Here is a 16,865-nt window from a genome sequence, read left to right as displayed (position 1 = left end):
GCACCCTGTGAGGTGGGTGGGGCTGAGAGGGCTCTCACAGTAGCTGCAACTGAGAGGGCTCTCACAGTAGCTGCAACTGAGAGGGCTCTCACAGCCACAGTGTGTGTGTGTGTGTGTGTGTGTGTGTGTGTATATAAATTTTTGCCACTGTGTGACACAGAGTGTTGGACTGGATGGGCCATTGGCCTGATCTAACATGGCTTTTCTTATGTTTTTATGTTCTTATGCCCTTTCAAGGATAGCTCTGTGAGAGCTATGGCTGACCCAAGGCCATTCCAGCAGTTGCAAGTGGAGGAGTGGGGAAGAAGAAGACCATAGATTTATACCTCACCCTTCTCTCTGAATCAGAGACACAGAGTGGCTTACAATCTCCGATACCTTGTCCTCCCACAACAGACACACCGTGAAGTGGGTGGGGCTGAGAGAACTCTCCCAGAAGCTATCCCAGATAAGAGTCTGCACACTTAAGCACTGCACCAAACAGGAGAGGAGAGCGGGACCCTGACTTTGCCACACACATCTGCGGAGGCACTGACCATTTGAGCCCCCAACAGCAGTGCCACGTCACCATCTTCATGAGAAGATTGGTCAGTTGCCTCATAAGAAGAGCCCTGCTGGGTCAGACAAGCATCCTGTCTCATCAGGGGTGGCCAAACAGCGGGCTCGGGAGTCACATGTGGTTCTTTCACACATATTGTGTGGATCCCAAAGACCCAGCTCCACCCCATCGGCCAGCTTGGAGAAGGTCTCTTTAAATCATTTCTCCAAGACAAGCCAGCCAGCAGCTCAGAGAATGCATTTAAAGTTAAAGTTGCTTTTTTCCACCTCTCCCTCCGTCCTCCCTTCTATTTTCCTTCCTTCCTTCCTTCCACCATGTGGCTCCCAAACATCTGATGTTCATGTCTTGTGGTTCTCAAAAATCTGTTTATTCTTGGTGGCTCTTACATTAAGTAAGTTTGGCCACCCCTGATCTAAGCTAAGCAGGGTCCACCAAGGAAGGGAGACCACCAAGGAAGATTCTGCAGAGGAAGGCGATAGCAGACCACTTCTGCTTCTCACTTGCCTTGAAAGCCCCTTGCTGGAGTCACCTTAAGTTGTAAGCTAAGCAGGTTCAGTACTTGGATGAGAGACCACCAAGGAAGTCTCCGCAGAGGAAGGCAACGGCACACCACCTCTGCTTCACGTTGGTCTGGAAGCCCCTTGCTGGGCTCCCCAGAAGCCAGTTGCAACTTGGTGGCCCTTACGGCAGGGCTTTCTTTGTAGCAGGGACTCCTTTGCATATTAGGCTACACCCTCTGATGTAGTCAATCGTCCCTGAGCTTACAGGGCTCTTCTTACAGAACCTACTGTAGGTTCCATGAGATTTGGCTACATCAGGGGGTGTGGCCTAATAGGCAAAGGAGTTCCTGCTACAACAAAGCCCTGCGGATGAGCCTTGGTTAGTGCTGGATGGGAGACCACCAAGGAAGTCCAGGGTTGCTTTGCAGAGGCAGGCAACGGCAAACCACCTCTGAACGGCTCTTGACTTGGAAACTCCACCAAGAGCTGGCCTAAGTTGGCAGCCATGTGACAGTCAGTTTTCGAACCGCTTTTGTTCTTTGCTATTGTAGATTCTTTGGCAAGTATGGAGGCCCAGATGGAGGTCCAGAGAGCAGCGGAATCCACCTTCTTTCATCTTAGGCAGGCAAAACAGTTGGTTCCTTTCCTTGGCCATGGCGACCTGGCAACTGTGATTCATGCAACGGTCACCTCGAGATTGGACTACTGTAACGCCTTCTACTTGGAGCTGCCTTTGTCGTGAACCCGGAAACTTCAGCTCGTGCAGAACGTGGCTGCTAGGCTGCTATTGGGGCGGCCCAAGTGAGAGCACATACAGCTGGAACTGCACTGGCTACCAATAGCGTACAGGATTCGTTACAAGGTGCTAGTTGTTACTTTTAAAGCCCTGAATGGCCAAGGACCTGTTTACCTGAGGGACCTTCTGTCCCCACATGTTCCCCAGAGGGTACTAAGATCTGGATCCCAACATCTCCTAGTGATCCCCGGGCTGAGGGAGGCAAGATTCCACTAGGAATCAGGCCTTTTCAGTGGCAGCCCCGTCCTGGTGGAATCAACTGCCAGAAGAGGTTAGGGCCTTGCGGGACCTCACTCAGTTCCGCAAGGCCTATAAGACCGCTCTCTTCCGGCAAGTCTTCAGTCGACTGTAGGAGAATTCTGGAACAACTGTCGTCCTGAGAATATGGGCGTTTTCGCACTGACCTTACTCGGGAGCAACGTCCCTCTTCACCGCGCAGCGTCTGCGCAGATTTTGCACTAATTGCTCCGCAGAACCCGGAAGAGCCGCAAAGTCCCGCGGCTTTTGCGTCGCAAATGTAAACTGGTTTTTGACGTCGCTCCCGAGTAAGGTCAGTGCGAAAACGCTCTATGAGTAACATCTGATTTGTTAGCACCAAATGTAGATTGTTTGAACTTGTACTGTTTAATGGTTTTATTGATTTTATGATTGCAATCATAGTATATTATGATTTGATGTAAGCCGCCCTGAGCCCACCTCGGCGGGGAGGGCGGGGTATAAATCGAGTTAAACATAAGCATAAATAATCACATTTAATACATGCACCGTATTTTGTTCATTTATATTGTATTTCATGTATATCATGGTCTTCCATGTCTGTGAGCCGCCCTGAGCCCGCCTTTGGCGGGGGAGGGCGGGATATAAAAATAAATTTATCTTATCTTATTATCTTATCTTTGGCATCATGATATTTTTCAGATTAATGTTCACAATAGCCCTGTAATCTAAGTCCATATTTTTATCTCCATAATACAGATGAGGAAGACTGGAGTTGAAGGGGAATTGATCCTCTAAGGCTCCTCTATTGAGTCCATAAGGCTGAGGCAAATTGGAGCGGAGACGACGGAACGTTTCCGATTTAATTTATCGCATTTGTGTTTAATTCTGTCAACAGTTTTCATTCTCGGCTGTTCATTCTTGGCTACGTCGGCTCGCGTGCAGTTTACGCGGTGTGAATGTCATTTATTAGTGTAATACACCTATCATGCTTGATGTGACTTTATCTGCAAACTAATCCCTCTGAAAAATCCGTGCGTTCCGTGGGGAAAATGCAAAGGGAGGAAACCGAAAGGGGCACAAAAATAAATCACTCGTTTAATTCATACAGGGAAGAAGAAGAAGAAGAAGAAGGGAGGGTATTTGAGTAGAAACAGCGGAAGTGAGAAATACAAATGTATCCCTCAATTGGATGCATCCCAGCCTCGAGCTCTTGAGCCAATGCAGTATGCCAAAATCTCATAAATATCTTACAGTGGTTGCCCAAAATTTAGTGTGAATATTGCCAGGCCCAAGAAAAATATGATGCATGTCCAAAAATCCAGAAACATACTCATGAATATTGACAATCTCAGTCAGTGTTCCCTTGAAGTTGAGAAGTCTCGTGAGCAAAAATTCTACTTCGTGAGCGACTGGCATTAAAGTGATGAGCTACTGTGTAAAGTAGCTCGCTGTGGGGCCCTTTTTTCCTGAGCTAAGGCAAAAACGTGTGAGCCGGAGGCGACACAACTGTGAGCTAGCTCACACAAAATCAGCGCAGAGAGAGCACTGCTCAAAATATTCACTAGGGAATGCTAAAAAAAACAGGCAATACGGAAACGTGGATGCCAAATGTGAGATTTTCTCCATAAAGCAATAAGAAGAGACTCCAGCAGATCCAGTGAACGTCAGAATAGGAACCCTCCCAAGTTTAGCAACTGCATAAAAAGCCAAAAGGAACCTTTAAGGGCTCTAGAGGAATCCTGGACTTCCAGCCAAAAGATGGAAACAACGGCGTATCTATCCCTGACATGAGTACTGTTGCGATTCAGCTGCACTCCTGAACAAAAGTTTTGCCAAGAGGAGATAAAAGCATTTTCTGAAGAACACACTGAAGAGCTGTGCCAGCTCTCTTGAGCCACGGCAGACAATTATTTGAGCATCCCGCATCCCTCAGGGCTCGGTTCTTACCTGTATCATCTTTGGTTCCATAAAGCACAATGAAGACGTTGGCATCCGTCCCAGCATGCTTCTTGTCCCCCGTTTTCACCGTCACGGTGAACGTCGTGGATTGAGCTGCCAAAAAAAGACGCATCTCTTTTGGGACAGATGACTTTCAAGCAGAGCTTTTTTTGTAACAGGAACTCCTTTGCATATTAGGCCACACCCCCGTGATGTAGCCAATCCTCCTGGAGCTTCTGGTAGGCCCTGTGCGAAGAGTCCTGTAAGCTCTTGGAGGATTCGCTACCTCAGGGGTGTGTGGCCTAATATGCAAAGGAGTTTCTGCTACAAAAAAAGCCCTGCTTTTTTCTTCCTAACGCTTTCTTTTATTAAGTTTACAAAAAGAAAAATTAGGATGGGGACAGGGATGGGGGAAAGGAAGGGAAATAACAGGTTATTACATATCTGTGTATTACAATATTTTAAAAGCTTGGCTTTTGAGCAAATGTTAGAGGTATTTCTTCTCCCGTGTCTGGGCAAATTTATAGGAGGCGGAGACAGAAGAAGAGTTAGAAGAGGAGGAGGTGGAGGAGGAGGAGATTGGATTTATACCCCACCCTTCACTCAGAGGAGAGGCTTACAATTTCCTTTTCCTTCCTCTCTCTGCAACAGACTCCCTGTGAAGTAGGTGGGGCTGAGAGAGCCCTGAGAGAACTGTGACTGGTCCAAGGTCACCCAGCTGGCTGCATGTGGAGGAGGAGTGGGGAATCAAAACCCAGCCCTCCAGATTAGAGTCTGTCGCTCTTAACCACCGCACCAAACTGGCTCTCAAGACTCGGGAATCAAAATAAAACAAGACTTTCATCATTTACACTTTTCTCCTCAGTTGGAGACCCAAACCAGCTTACCTCAGTGCCCCTGTCCTCCATTTTATCCACACAACAACTCCGTAGTTAGACTAGGCCGAGTGTGTGTGAGTGGCCTAAGGCTGCCCAGCAAGCTGCTATGGCTGAGGGGATTCGAACCTGGGTTTCCCAGATCCTAATCAGACACTTAACTCCTAGGCAATGCTAGCTCTCAAAAATCTAGCCGGGCTTTAAAGACGTAACATTTATTTCAATGTGAGCTTTCATGGGTCACAGCCCACTTTGTCAGATAAATATGTGATGGAAAACCATTCTGTATAGCAGGGGTGTCAAACATGCAGCCCTGGGGCCAAATCAGGCCCCGGGAGGGCTCCTATCAGGCCCTCGAGCAACTGGCTACTGTCTGCTTCCTTCTCCCTCTCTCTTGCTTCCCTCTGCATCACAGCTGGCTTTGCAAGGCTTGCTCAATCACACAGGAGCTACAGAGCAAAACCTCTATTTTCTCCATTGGCTGAGGCTCCTCCATTGGGAAGGAAGGGGGGAAGGCAGAGCTTGTTTTTCCAAGCTCTCCCAATAGCATGGCAGAGCTACTGAGCCAAGCCTCTCTTCTTTCTATTGGCTGAGGCTCCTTCCCCCCCGCCACAATCCCCTGGGGAAGGAAGGAAAGAGCCACAGCTTCTTTTGCCCAGTTCCCTGGATCGCATGAGAGAAATACAAAGAGAGCAACTTTAAGACCTTTATAAAGTTTATATCTCTGCTACCTAATCTTAAATAGGTACACACACTGCCTGGCCCAACAAGGTCTCATATGAAGCTGCCTTATACTGAATCAGACCTTTGGTCCAGCAAAGTCAGTATTGTCTTCTCAGACTGGCAGTGGCTCTCCAGGGCCTCAAGCTGAGGTTTTCCCCACCTATTTGCCTGGACCCTTTTTTGGAGATGCCAGGGATTGAACCTGGGACCTTCTGCTTCCCAAGCAGATGCTCTACCACTGAGCCACCGTCCCTCATTTATGTCAGATCTGGCCCTCATAAGAACTGAGTTCGACACCCCTGCCTTTGGAACGCCATCATTGTTACAGGCTGATGCGGTGCCTGATCTTTAACCATCATGAGTTCTGTGAGGATGGCCATCCAGTTGCTTCCAAGAGAATATTCTTCTCTCTCAATTTGTTAGCAGCTCTTATCTAAGGAAGCCTGGTTTGTTTTCTATCACTACCAGGCCTCATTTTGGGCAGGAGCTCACAGGAGCAGAGCTCCAAGAACGTCTAAATTTTATTGTGTTCTTTCTCCCCTCCCCCTCAAATTTTTGCTTCTGGGCTCCATTGTTCAACCCCCACCCCATGAGAATTTGGCTGAAACTTTCTACTATTTCCCCCCCGCCCCCCCCAAAAAAATGGGAAAATAACCAAACAGATAAAGCAGACAGATGGAAATCATCATGCCACTGTGGCCACGTAGGAGAAAGCAATTTAAAAAGTATGCTTTATGATGACAATTCTAATTCAAGAAGCCTTTTAAGGAAGATGCTGAGCTGATATAATTTAGTACATCTGCCGGTGATGTCAAGGTGTGTGTGGCATATGCCCATGAGTTATGCAAATGAGTTGTGCTAATGAGCGCTGGCACCTCTTTTTCTACTAAATGACCCCTGATCACCACTAGACGGAAGGTGTGAGATGGCCTCACTCATCCTAGTGCTTGGAATAGCTTGATTGTTTTTTTTTTTAAAGTTGTAGCCAGCAATTAAGGTATAACATGCTTAGTTTTAAGTTTTGCTGCGTGGAGAGTTGACAAAGCAAACTTTTCTCCCTCTCCTAAAATCCCAGAACTTGAGGGCATCCAATGAAAGTGGTGGGCAGTAGGTTCCGGATAGACAAAAGAAAATACTATTTTACACAGAGAGTGATTAAAATGTGAAATTCGCTGCCAGAGGAAGTAGCGATGGCCAAAAGGAATAAGCAGCTTTAAAAGGCAATTTGATAGATTCACGGAGGAGGATAGCAGTGGTTATTAGCCGTGCTGACTGAGGGAAACCTCAAAATTCAGAGGCCCCGATCCTCTAAATCCCAGAGTCAGAAACTTTCTGCAGGAGCTCAGGGTGACGGACATGGTTCTTCTGTAACCCACACAACAACCCTGTGAGGTACATTACTCTGCGATAGAGTGACTGGTCCAAGAGGATTTGAATGGGGACCTGAACTGGAGTCTTTCCAGTTCAAACTCATATGTGTTTAGATCTTACCCTAGTGTCTTAAATACACTGACACGTGGAGTGCTTATTGGGCTATCTGGTCAATATAGCAGAGTTTTGACCAGTCATAGAAGCATGATACTGAGTGCAGTTGTCATGATCCTGGGCCTAGTGAGGCCTACAGGCTCTAGAGAACCCTGCCTAGGAGTTACTACAGAAAGCCTACATTTCCCAGGATCCCTTCTGTCCCTCTGATTGGGTGGCAAGATTTTGGAGGGAAAGTAGCTCAGAGAGGGGTGGGACCTGGGAGGAAAGCATAAAAGGGCCAAGCACAAACAGGATGTGTTCTTTCCTGATAGGGTTGCCAAGTCCAATTCAAGAAATATCTGGGGACTTTGGGGGTGGAGCCAGGAGACATTGGGGGTGGAGCCAGGAACAAGGGTGTGACGAGCATAATTGAACTCCAAGGGAGTTCTGGCCATCACATTTAAAGGGACAGCACACCTTTTTCCATGTCTTCCTTCCATAGGAAATAATGAAGGATAGGGGCACCTTCTTTTGGGGCTCACAGAATTGGACCCCCTGGTCCAATCGTTTTGAAACTTGGAGGGTACTTTGGGGAGAGGCACTAGATACTATACTGAAAATCTGGTGCCTCTACCTCAAGAAACAGCTCCCCCAGAGCCCCCGAAACCTCCAGATTAATTCCCCATTATACCCTATGAGAATCGATCTCCACATAGGGAATAATGAAGTGCTCAGCAGACGTTTCCCTCCCTCTCCCCCCCCTCTGGCGACTGAAGGAGGGATTGGCTTTACTCACAAGTTGCTGCCAACTTCTTCAAAGTAACACAAAAACACCATCCCAAGAGGAAGCCTTTCAATCAGAGACTGAAGCCTCTGGAGGTGGAAAGTCACATGGTGGCTGTGGGGGCGGGGCTTCCCACCACAGGTCAGCTGAGTGGGGGCGGGAAGGAGCCTGGGAAAGCGGAAGAACCCCCGCTGGGACCTGGGGACTGGCAAGCCTATTTCCTGAAGAGGCTGCAGACAGGGAGGTTCTCTCTCTGAAAGGCTGAGCTGGAGGCAGGCTGTAGTATAGAGAGCTTGCAGCTGGGATGACATCCCTCACCCAAGGGAGGTAGTGAGTTTGGTATTAGAGCAGGGAATGTCTAGCTAAATGCATCAGGGCTTCTGTTTATTTACACCAGCCTTTACTGTTCTCATATTTATTATTGCACTACATGTTTATCACCCACTTTTTGTTTTAGAGTACTAATAATAATAAGCTTCTTTGTGTTGTTATACTGCCTTGGTCACGGTTAAGAGGTATTTACTAATAAGGAAGACAAGAGTGGATGGATGCTCTGGGCTCTCCCATGCAGCCCCTTACCAGTGGTGGCAGCCAGTAGGAGGCCCTCTTGGCCCCTGCTGTGTGACAGCAGTAAATAAAAACCGCCCAAAAAGTACATTGCAAAAAAAGGTAAACTTACATTTAGTCAGGTAGATTCAGTTCACATTCAGGTTCAGTCAAAAGGAGAGAAGGAGAAGCCTAATCTAAAGAGAACTTTCCTTATCACAAATAGACAACTTGTCCAGCATCATGTGTGTGGGAGTATGTCGTCTCTACAGGAGAGACCTGCGCCTCCATGGAAGGCCATGTAGAGAGAGTGAGAGTACAGAGGGAGAGAGGGGGTGGTGAAAGGGCAGCTCCCAGGTTAAGACAAAGAGAGGCATCCCATTCAAGGAGATAGCATTATAGCATTGGAGAAAGTCCAGAAAAGGGCAACTAGAATGATTAAAGGGCTGGAACACTTTCCCTATGAAGAAAGGTTGAAACGCTTGGGGCTCTTTAGCTTGGAGAAACGTCGACTGCAGGGTGACATGACAGAGGTTTACAAGATAATGCATGGGATGGAGAAAGTAGAGAAAGAAGTACTTTTCTCCCTTTCTCACAATACAAGAACTCGTGGGCATTCAATGAAATTGCTGAGCAGACAGGTTAAAATGGATAAAAGGAAGTACTTCTTCACCCAAAGGGTGATTAACATGTGGAATTCACTGCCACAGGAGGTGGTGGCGGCCTCAAGCATAGCCACCTTCAAGAGGGGTTTAGATAAAAATATGGAGCATATTAGCCACAAAAAAAATTTGCCACTGTGTGACACAGAGTGTTGGACTGGATGGGCCATTGGCCTGATCCAATATGGCTTCTCTTATGTTCTTATGTGACACAGAGTGTTGGACTGGATGGGCCATTGGCCTGATCCAACATGGCTTCTCTTATGTTCTTACGTGACACAGAGTGTTGGACTGGAGGGGCCATTGGCCTGATCCAACGTGGCTTCTCTTATGTTCTTAGGGGACACAGAGTGTTGGACTGGATGGGCCCTTGGCCTGATCTAACATGGCTTCTCTTATGTTCTTATGTGGCACAGAGTGTTGGACTGGATGGGCCATTGGTCTGATCCAATATGGCTTCTCTTATGTTCTTATGTGACACAGAGTGTTGGACTGGATGGGCCATTGGCCTGATCCAACATGGCTTCTCTTATGTTCTTACGTGACACAGAGTGTTGGACTGGATGGGCCATTGGCCTGATCCAACGTGGCTTCTCTTATGTTCTTATGTGACACACGGTGTTGGACTGGATGGGCCATTGGCCTGATCCAACATGGCTTCTCTTATGTTCTTACGTGACACAGAGTGTTGGACTGGATGGGCCATTGGCCTGATCCAACATGGCTTCTCTTATGTTCTTATGTGACTCAGAGTGTTGGACTGGATGGGCCATTGGCCTGATCCAACATGGCTTCTCTTATGTTCTTACGTGACACAGAGTGTTGGACTGGATGGGCCATTGGCCTGATCCAACATGGCTTCTCTTATGTTCTTACGTGACACAGAGTGTTGGACTGGATGGGCCATTGGCCTGATCCAACATGGCTTCTCTTATGTTCTTATAAGATAACTCCTATATGCCCTTAGACTTAGAGTGATGTGGCGACCCCTAGTGTCCAGGCACGCTTTCACTCACTCCAACACTGCTTATTGCACAAAAGTGTCCTGGTAACTACTAACCATAAGAATCAAAAGTCCAGCCATGTTTAGAAACACCTTGCTTCTGATTTCTAGATGCCACACCATAAGAGAAGACTACTGTCATTGTCACGCTCTGTTGCTCAGCAATTAACCGGGCAGCCGACACATCAGAGGGGACAGAAGGCTCGGCTTGATGAGCCGTCACTTCGCAGCAATCATTACTTAGGAGCAACGTTTGCCTTGACACTTGATGAGCAGAAACAGGGCGGCTGCATTGCCTGCCTGCCAAAAGGCCTGACGGGGGAAGAGGCTGATTGAAATCATACGAAAAACTGGTGCGTAGAAGCTCTCCTGGACGCTTGAGTTTGGAAAGTAGGTCGAGTTCTCGAGATTTCCGGAGGGAGGGTAGGTCTAAGCTACCCTTTTGAGAAAGAGGAACAGTGGAAACTCCACTTGGCTTCACTAGGGATGCGCAAAAAGAAAAAATTCAGGAAAATTCGGATTCGGGGGTATTCGGGGCTAAAAAATCCGGGAGGCCATATATCTCCTAAATTCTTCACTATCCACAGGGCCAAACTAGACATGAAAGTTTCCCTGTGTCTCACCTGCGGCTGCTGTCAGAGGGAAGGTATGTATCACTACCCATTGGCAAGGGTTCTCAATATCACCTAAGCAAATTAGGGTTGCCTCTTTCAAGGACAACTCTGCGAGAGCTATGGCTGACTGAAGGCCAATCCAGCAGCTGCAAGTGGAAGAGTGGGGAATCAAACCCGGTTCTCCCAGATAAGGGTCCGTGAAGAAGAAGACTGTAGATTTATACCCCGCCCTTCTCTCTGAATCAGAGTCTCAGCATGGCTTACAATCTGCTTTATCTTCTTCCTCCACAACAGACACCCTGTAAGGTGGGTGGGGCTGAGAGAGCTCTCCCAGAGGCTGCCCTTTCAAGGACAACTCCTGCGATATTAAAAACTAATAAGTCACCAGGTCCGGATGGCATACATCCAAGAGTTCTGAAAGAACTCAAAGTTGAACTTGTGGATCTCCTGACAAAAATATGTAATCTTTCATTGATATCTGCCTCCGTTTCTGAGGACTCGAAGGTAGCAATTGTCACCCCCATCTTTAAAAAGGGTTCCAGAAGAGATCTGGGAAATTACAGGCCAGTCAGTCTGACTTCAATACCGGGAAAGTTGGTAGAAACCATTATTAAAGACAGAATGAGTAGGCACATTGATGAACACGAGTTATTGAGGAAGACTCAGCATGGGTTTTGTAAGGGAAGATCTTGCCTCACTAACCTGTTACAGTTCTTTGAGGAGGTGAACAAACGTGGACAAAGGAGACCCAATAGATGTTGTTTACCTTGACTTCCAGAAAGCTTTTAATAAAGTTTCTCATCAAAAGCTCCTTAGTAAACTCGAGAGTCATGGAGTAAAAGGACAGGTCCTCTTGTGGATCAAAAACTGGCTAATTAATAGGAAGAGAGTGAGTATAAATGGGCAGTCTTTGCAGTGGAGGACGGTAAGCAGTGGGGTGCCACAGGGCTCAGTACTGGGTCCCATGCTCTTTAACTTGTTCATAAATGATTTAGAGTTGGGAGTCAGCAGCGAAGTGGCCAAGTTTGCAGATGACACTAAATTGTTCAGGGTGGTGAGAACCAGAGAGGATTGTGAGGCACTCCAAAGGGAACTGTTGAGGCTGGGTGAGTGGGCGTCAACGTGGCAGATGAGGTTCAATGTGGCGAAGTGCAAAGTAATGCACATTGGGGCCAAGAATCCCAGCTACAAATACAAGTTGATGGGGTTGTGAACTGGCAAAGACTGACCAAGAGAGAGATCTTGGAGTCGTTGTAGATAACTCACTGAAAATGAATGCTGGGAATTATTAGGAAGGGAATTGAAAACAAATCAGCCAGTATCATAATGCCCCTGTATAAATCGATGGTGCGGTCTCATTTGGAGTACTGTGTGCAATGCTATAATATCTTTTTTCCAATGCTATAATATCTTTTTTTGAGTACCACACCTCAAAAAAAGATATTATAGCATTGGAAAATGTCCAGAAAAGGGCAACTAGAATGATTAAAGGTTTGGAACGCTTTCCCTATGAAAAAAGGTTAAAACACTTGGGGCTCTTGAGCTTGGAGAAACGTTGACTGCGGGGTGACATGATAGAGGTTTACAAGATTATGCATGGGATGGAGAAAATAAAGAAGTACTTTTCTCCCTTTCTCACAATACAAGAACTCGTGGGCATTCAATGAAATTGCTGAGCAGACAGGTTAAAACGGATAAAAGGAAGTACTTCTTCACCCAAAGGGTGATTAACATGTGGAATTCACTGCCACAGGAGATGGTGGTGGCTACAAGCATAGCCAGCTTCAAGAGGGGATTGGATAAAAATATGGAGCAGAGGTCCGTCAGTGGCTATCAGCCACAGTGTGTGTGTATGTGTGTGTGTGTGTGTATTGACCACTGTGTGATACAGAGTGTTGGACTGGATGGGCCATTGGCCTGATCCAACAGGGCTTCTCTTATGTTTTTATGTGACGCAGAGTGTTAGACTGGATGGGCCATTGGCCAGATCCAACATGGCTTCTCTTCTGTTCTTATGTTCTTATGATAGCTATGGCTGACCCAAGGCCATTCCAGCAGGTGCAAGTGCAGGAGTGGGGAATCAAACCCGGTTCTCCCAGATAAGAGTCCGCACGCTTAACCACCACACCAAACTGGCTCTCTAGCCATTCTCTCTAGGAGAACTGATCTCTTTATTCTGGAGACCAGCTGTAATTCTGGGAGACCTCTAGGCCCCACCTGGAGGCTAGCAACTACGCCTCAGTGTCTCTGTATGAGAGAAAGGAATAGATTTGGTTGTTACACTTTATGAGTGATGTCCTCAATTCCAGCCTCACAACCTGAGCCAATCGAGCCTCGTGAAAGTTTACGTTGGAATAAACTTTGCTAAATGTTACATTAACGCAGATGGTGGCCCTCTTCCATGTAATGTCCGAAGGTCTGCAAACGCAGCTGGTTTTGCGCGGGGCCCTGCTAGAAAACTGGCATTCTCCCCAACCCAACAGCTGCTCTGGCTTCATTTCTGGCATTGACAGGGAAGAAATAGAAAGAGGCCAACGTCCAACCTTTTTGCTCCAGGCCAAGCGTCGCAGCAGAACTGGAACTGTTTGGATCCTTCTTCACGAACGCTTCAGCCACTGGCACGAGTTCTCGAGCGACCTGCCCGTCGTCCTCTTCCACCGCCAACCACCTCTGGCATGGGAAATAATACCTGCAAGAACGAACGAGTCCTGTACCTTAGTTAAATCTGGTGGAATTTCAACTCAAAAAGAAGAGACCTCTATAGTTTCAGATGAAGGGAACTCCCCAGTTGGGCCTCCACAGAAGCTGAATGCCAAGAGAAGAGGAGGAGGAGTTTGGATTTATACCCCACCTTTCACTCAGAGTCACAAAGCGGTTTACAATCTGCTTCCCTTCCTCTCCCCACAACAGACACCCTTTGAGTTAGGTGGTGCTAACAAGAAGATGATGAAGATGATGATGATATTGGATTTATATCCCGCCCTATACTCTGAATCTCAGAGTCTCAGAGCGGTCACAATCTCCTTTACCTCCCCCCACACAACAGGTACCCTGTGGGGCTGAGAGAGCTCTTCCAGAAGCTGCCCTTTCAAGGACAACTGCCACGGAAGCTATGGCTGACCCAAAGTCACTCCAGCAGCTGTAAGTGGAGGAGTGGAGAATCAAACCCAGTTCTCCCAGGTTAGAGTCCACGCCCGTAACCACTACACCAAACTGGCTGTCATAAAGAGCAAGATGCTGACGATAAATAAATAGCCCCATAATTATAGAATAACCTCCCCAGGGAAGTGCGCCTGACCCCCTCACTGTCAATTTTCAAGAAGACGAAGAAGACTTGGTTTTTATACCCCGCTTTCCTCTATCCTGAGGAAGCGGCTTATTATCACTGTCTCTTCCACTTCCCACCACAGGCAACTTGTGAGGCTGGAGGGGCTCAGAAAGGTCTGAGAGAAGAACTGAGATTGGCCAAAGGGGCTTCAGGTGGAGGGAGGAGAAGCGAAGAATTGAACCCTGCTCTCCAGATTAGGGCCTGACTCTCTTAACCTCTGACCGGGGAAGGAGTTGGAAGCGACTGGCGGTTGCACAGGGGACCTTTCTTTTCCCTTTTCTTCTTCACCTCTACATCAGTGGCTCCCAACTTTTTCGGCCCGGTTTCATGGAAGACAATTTTTTCCAGTGGAGAGGTGGTGGTGGGGTTTTTGCTGCTGCCTCAGGCTGCCCCCCCTGCCCACGCCCCATCCCTGCCCCCCCATGGGGGTCTTTAAATAAGGGGTAGGCGAAGGCTGCTGCTGTGCTGCCCCTTCTGCCCGCCCAGCACCTGGGCGGATGAAAGAGGTGGTGCTTCAGAGTGAGGCCGTGCCTCTTTCATCTGTCTGGGTCTCGCGCGGGCAAAAGTGTCAAGACGGGGAACTTCAAACAGAGACGGATCATAGTGTTGCAAAATTAATCCATTTATTTGAGAACAATCAGTCTAGCATAGGAACAAGCTGAGTTTGATAACTTTCAAGGCTGAGCCTTGCCTTTTTGTGCATTTCAGAGAAAGGAAACAATACAGCATTTTCACACCCTCAGAGACAGTCGGCGCTTCCCATACTCCCTTATCTCTCTCCCAGGAAGCTACCCGCTATTCACCTTGAATATGCTAACTTCAAAGGCCCAGATGGCTTTTAGGCCGAGTGTGAAATTCCTCTCCTTGCCGTTAGGGATTGCTTTGGGGAAAGAAGGCATGTTGCTGTTCTCACGGTTAGTAAAGCAGGAAACATGGCATAGCAGAGTACAATATGGCGTTAGTCATGTCAATCAGCTACATTCTACAGGTTGCAATACTATAGCTAAGTTACACCTTACTATACTATAGCTAAGTTATAGCTAAGTTGTCCCCGGGCCAAAGGAAGCCCGTTTGAAAACTACAAGGGACAGGGCCTTCTCCGTAATGGCCCCTTCCTGGTGGAACCAGCTGCCGGAAGAGGTAAGGGCCCTGCGGGACCTTGCTCAATTCCGCAGGGCCTGTAAGACAGCCCTCTTCCGGCTGGCCCACAACTAACCGGCACTGAACTTGAACTGAGTATAGCTCTAAGACCGCTGTATGGTTTAACGTTTATGTATATAACCGTGACAAATGTCTAGATTTTAATTACGTAAGTTATGAAATATTAACTTTTTATGTTTAATTTTATATTCTATGTTAGTTTTTATATGTTAGTTTTTTACATGTTGCAAGCCGCCCTGAGCCACCTGGTGGGAAGGGCGGGATATAAATTACAAATAAATAAATAAATAATAAATAAAGTGTGGCACCTCTGCCTCGCTCCGCAGCCTGGTTGCTAAGAGGCCACAGACCAGTACCGGTCCATGGACCAGGGGCTGAGGACCCCTGCTCTCCATCACCACAGTGGCTCTCAAGTGGCAATCGAAGACCGTTTTAGTTTAGGACTGCAGTCAACTGATTAAACTTTTATCGACTGGAATTTTTAAATCGTGAACTTCTACACGTTTCTGAACAAAGCAGTAGACAAGTGCACCTTTAAGACCAACTAAGTTTTATTCAGAATGTAAGCTTTCGTATGCTCTTAAGGAGACTTCATCAGCCAAAATGGGAATGGCAAGCAGCAGTTCTTAATATAAGTGGGCAGTGAGTTGGTACGTAGAATCATGGGAATGTTTTTAGCAGATTAAAAGAATCGCAAATAGGGATCTGTGCTTGTTTGTGTTAGAACAAAGCAGGGCTGAAACAACCCTGGAGGGTGATAAAAAAAAGCAGACTGCTGCTGTAGGTGCGAAGTGCCATAAATCTAGGTAACATTCTGGCCTTGTTAGTTTAAATAGAGGGCTTGGTTTGAGGTTAAAACATGCATTATAATTTGCCATTAGAAAAAAAAGGCTGCCTACTGAGATCTTCTATACGTTTTCATAATTGATGTTTTATTTATATTGGTTTTTTTGGTGGTTTCATCATTATTTCAATAATATTGTTTGCCACCTTGGATTCTGCAAGCGACAAAGGCAATTAAATACACATTTCAAGTAAATAAAAATGCATTTTCTCACGTTGTTTCCTCCTTGGTGTCAATAATCTCTACCCTCTCCAGGAACCAAGCTGGATTGCTTCCCGTGTTGTCGTGTCGAATACGTAACTTCTTTAACTCTCCGAGGTCAACAGCTTTGACAGTGAATATATCCACCTGCAAAAACAGCAAGATTGAATTATGGCCCAGTACTGCAGTCGGAGCCCTCTGCTCATGACCTGAGTTCGATCCCAGTGGAAGCTGGTTCAGGTAGCCGGCTCGAGGTTGGCTCAGCCTTCCATCCTTCCGAGGTTGGTAAAATGAGTACCCAGCTTGCTGGGGGGGAAGTGTAGATGACTGGGGAAGGCAATGGCAAACCACCCCGTAAAAAGTCTGCCGTGAAAACGCTGTGAGAGCAACGTAACCTCAGAGTCGAAAACGACTGGTGCTTGCACTGCCTTTACCTTTTTCCTTTTCTAAAATATGTGGTCCTTTGAACTCAGAATTTTAATATCTGTCAGTTCTACATTAGAGATTAAATAGTTTTCCTCCTCCGAATGCTTCTCTTTTGTGAAGGTAAATGTCACACATTCATTAAATAATTTCCTCAAATTCAGTCTTTTGAACGAATATTCACAATGTGTTTCAATTCAATAATTAATACTACATATCATT

General features: G+C 46.9%; 1 protein-coding gene across 1 annotated transcript in view; it reads right to left on the bottom strand.

Annotated features, from left to right (window-relative positions):
- The window catches only part of LOXHD1 (lipoxygenase homology PLAT domains 1), a 320,016-nt gene that overhangs the window by 138,731 nt on the left and 164,420 nt on the right, over positions 1–16,865 (bottom strand). The window contains exons 21-23 of the mRNA XM_060236607.1: positions 16,234–16,367; positions 13,230–13,375; positions 4,022–4,126 (exon numbers count right to left, since the gene is read on the bottom strand). Of these exons, the coding sequence (XP_060092590.1) occupies positions 4,022–4,126; positions 13,230–13,375; positions 16,234–16,367 (385 nt within the window). The remainder of the gene's footprint in view (positions 1–4,021; positions 4,127–13,229; positions 13,376–16,233; positions 16,368–16,865) is intronic.

This window comes from Heteronotia binoei, chromosome 4 (genome assembly GCF_032191835.1).
Source record: "Heteronotia binoei isolate CCM8104 ecotype False Entrance Well chromosome 4, APGP_CSIRO_Hbin_v1, whole genome shotgun sequence".
In the NCBI taxonomy this organism is placed as follows: domain Eukaryota; kingdom Metazoa; phylum Chordata; class Lepidosauria; order Squamata; family Gekkonidae; genus Heteronotia; species Heteronotia binoei.
The sequence above is the reverse complement of the archived record's forward strand: the minus strand, read 5'-3'. Positions and strand labels throughout refer to the sequence as shown.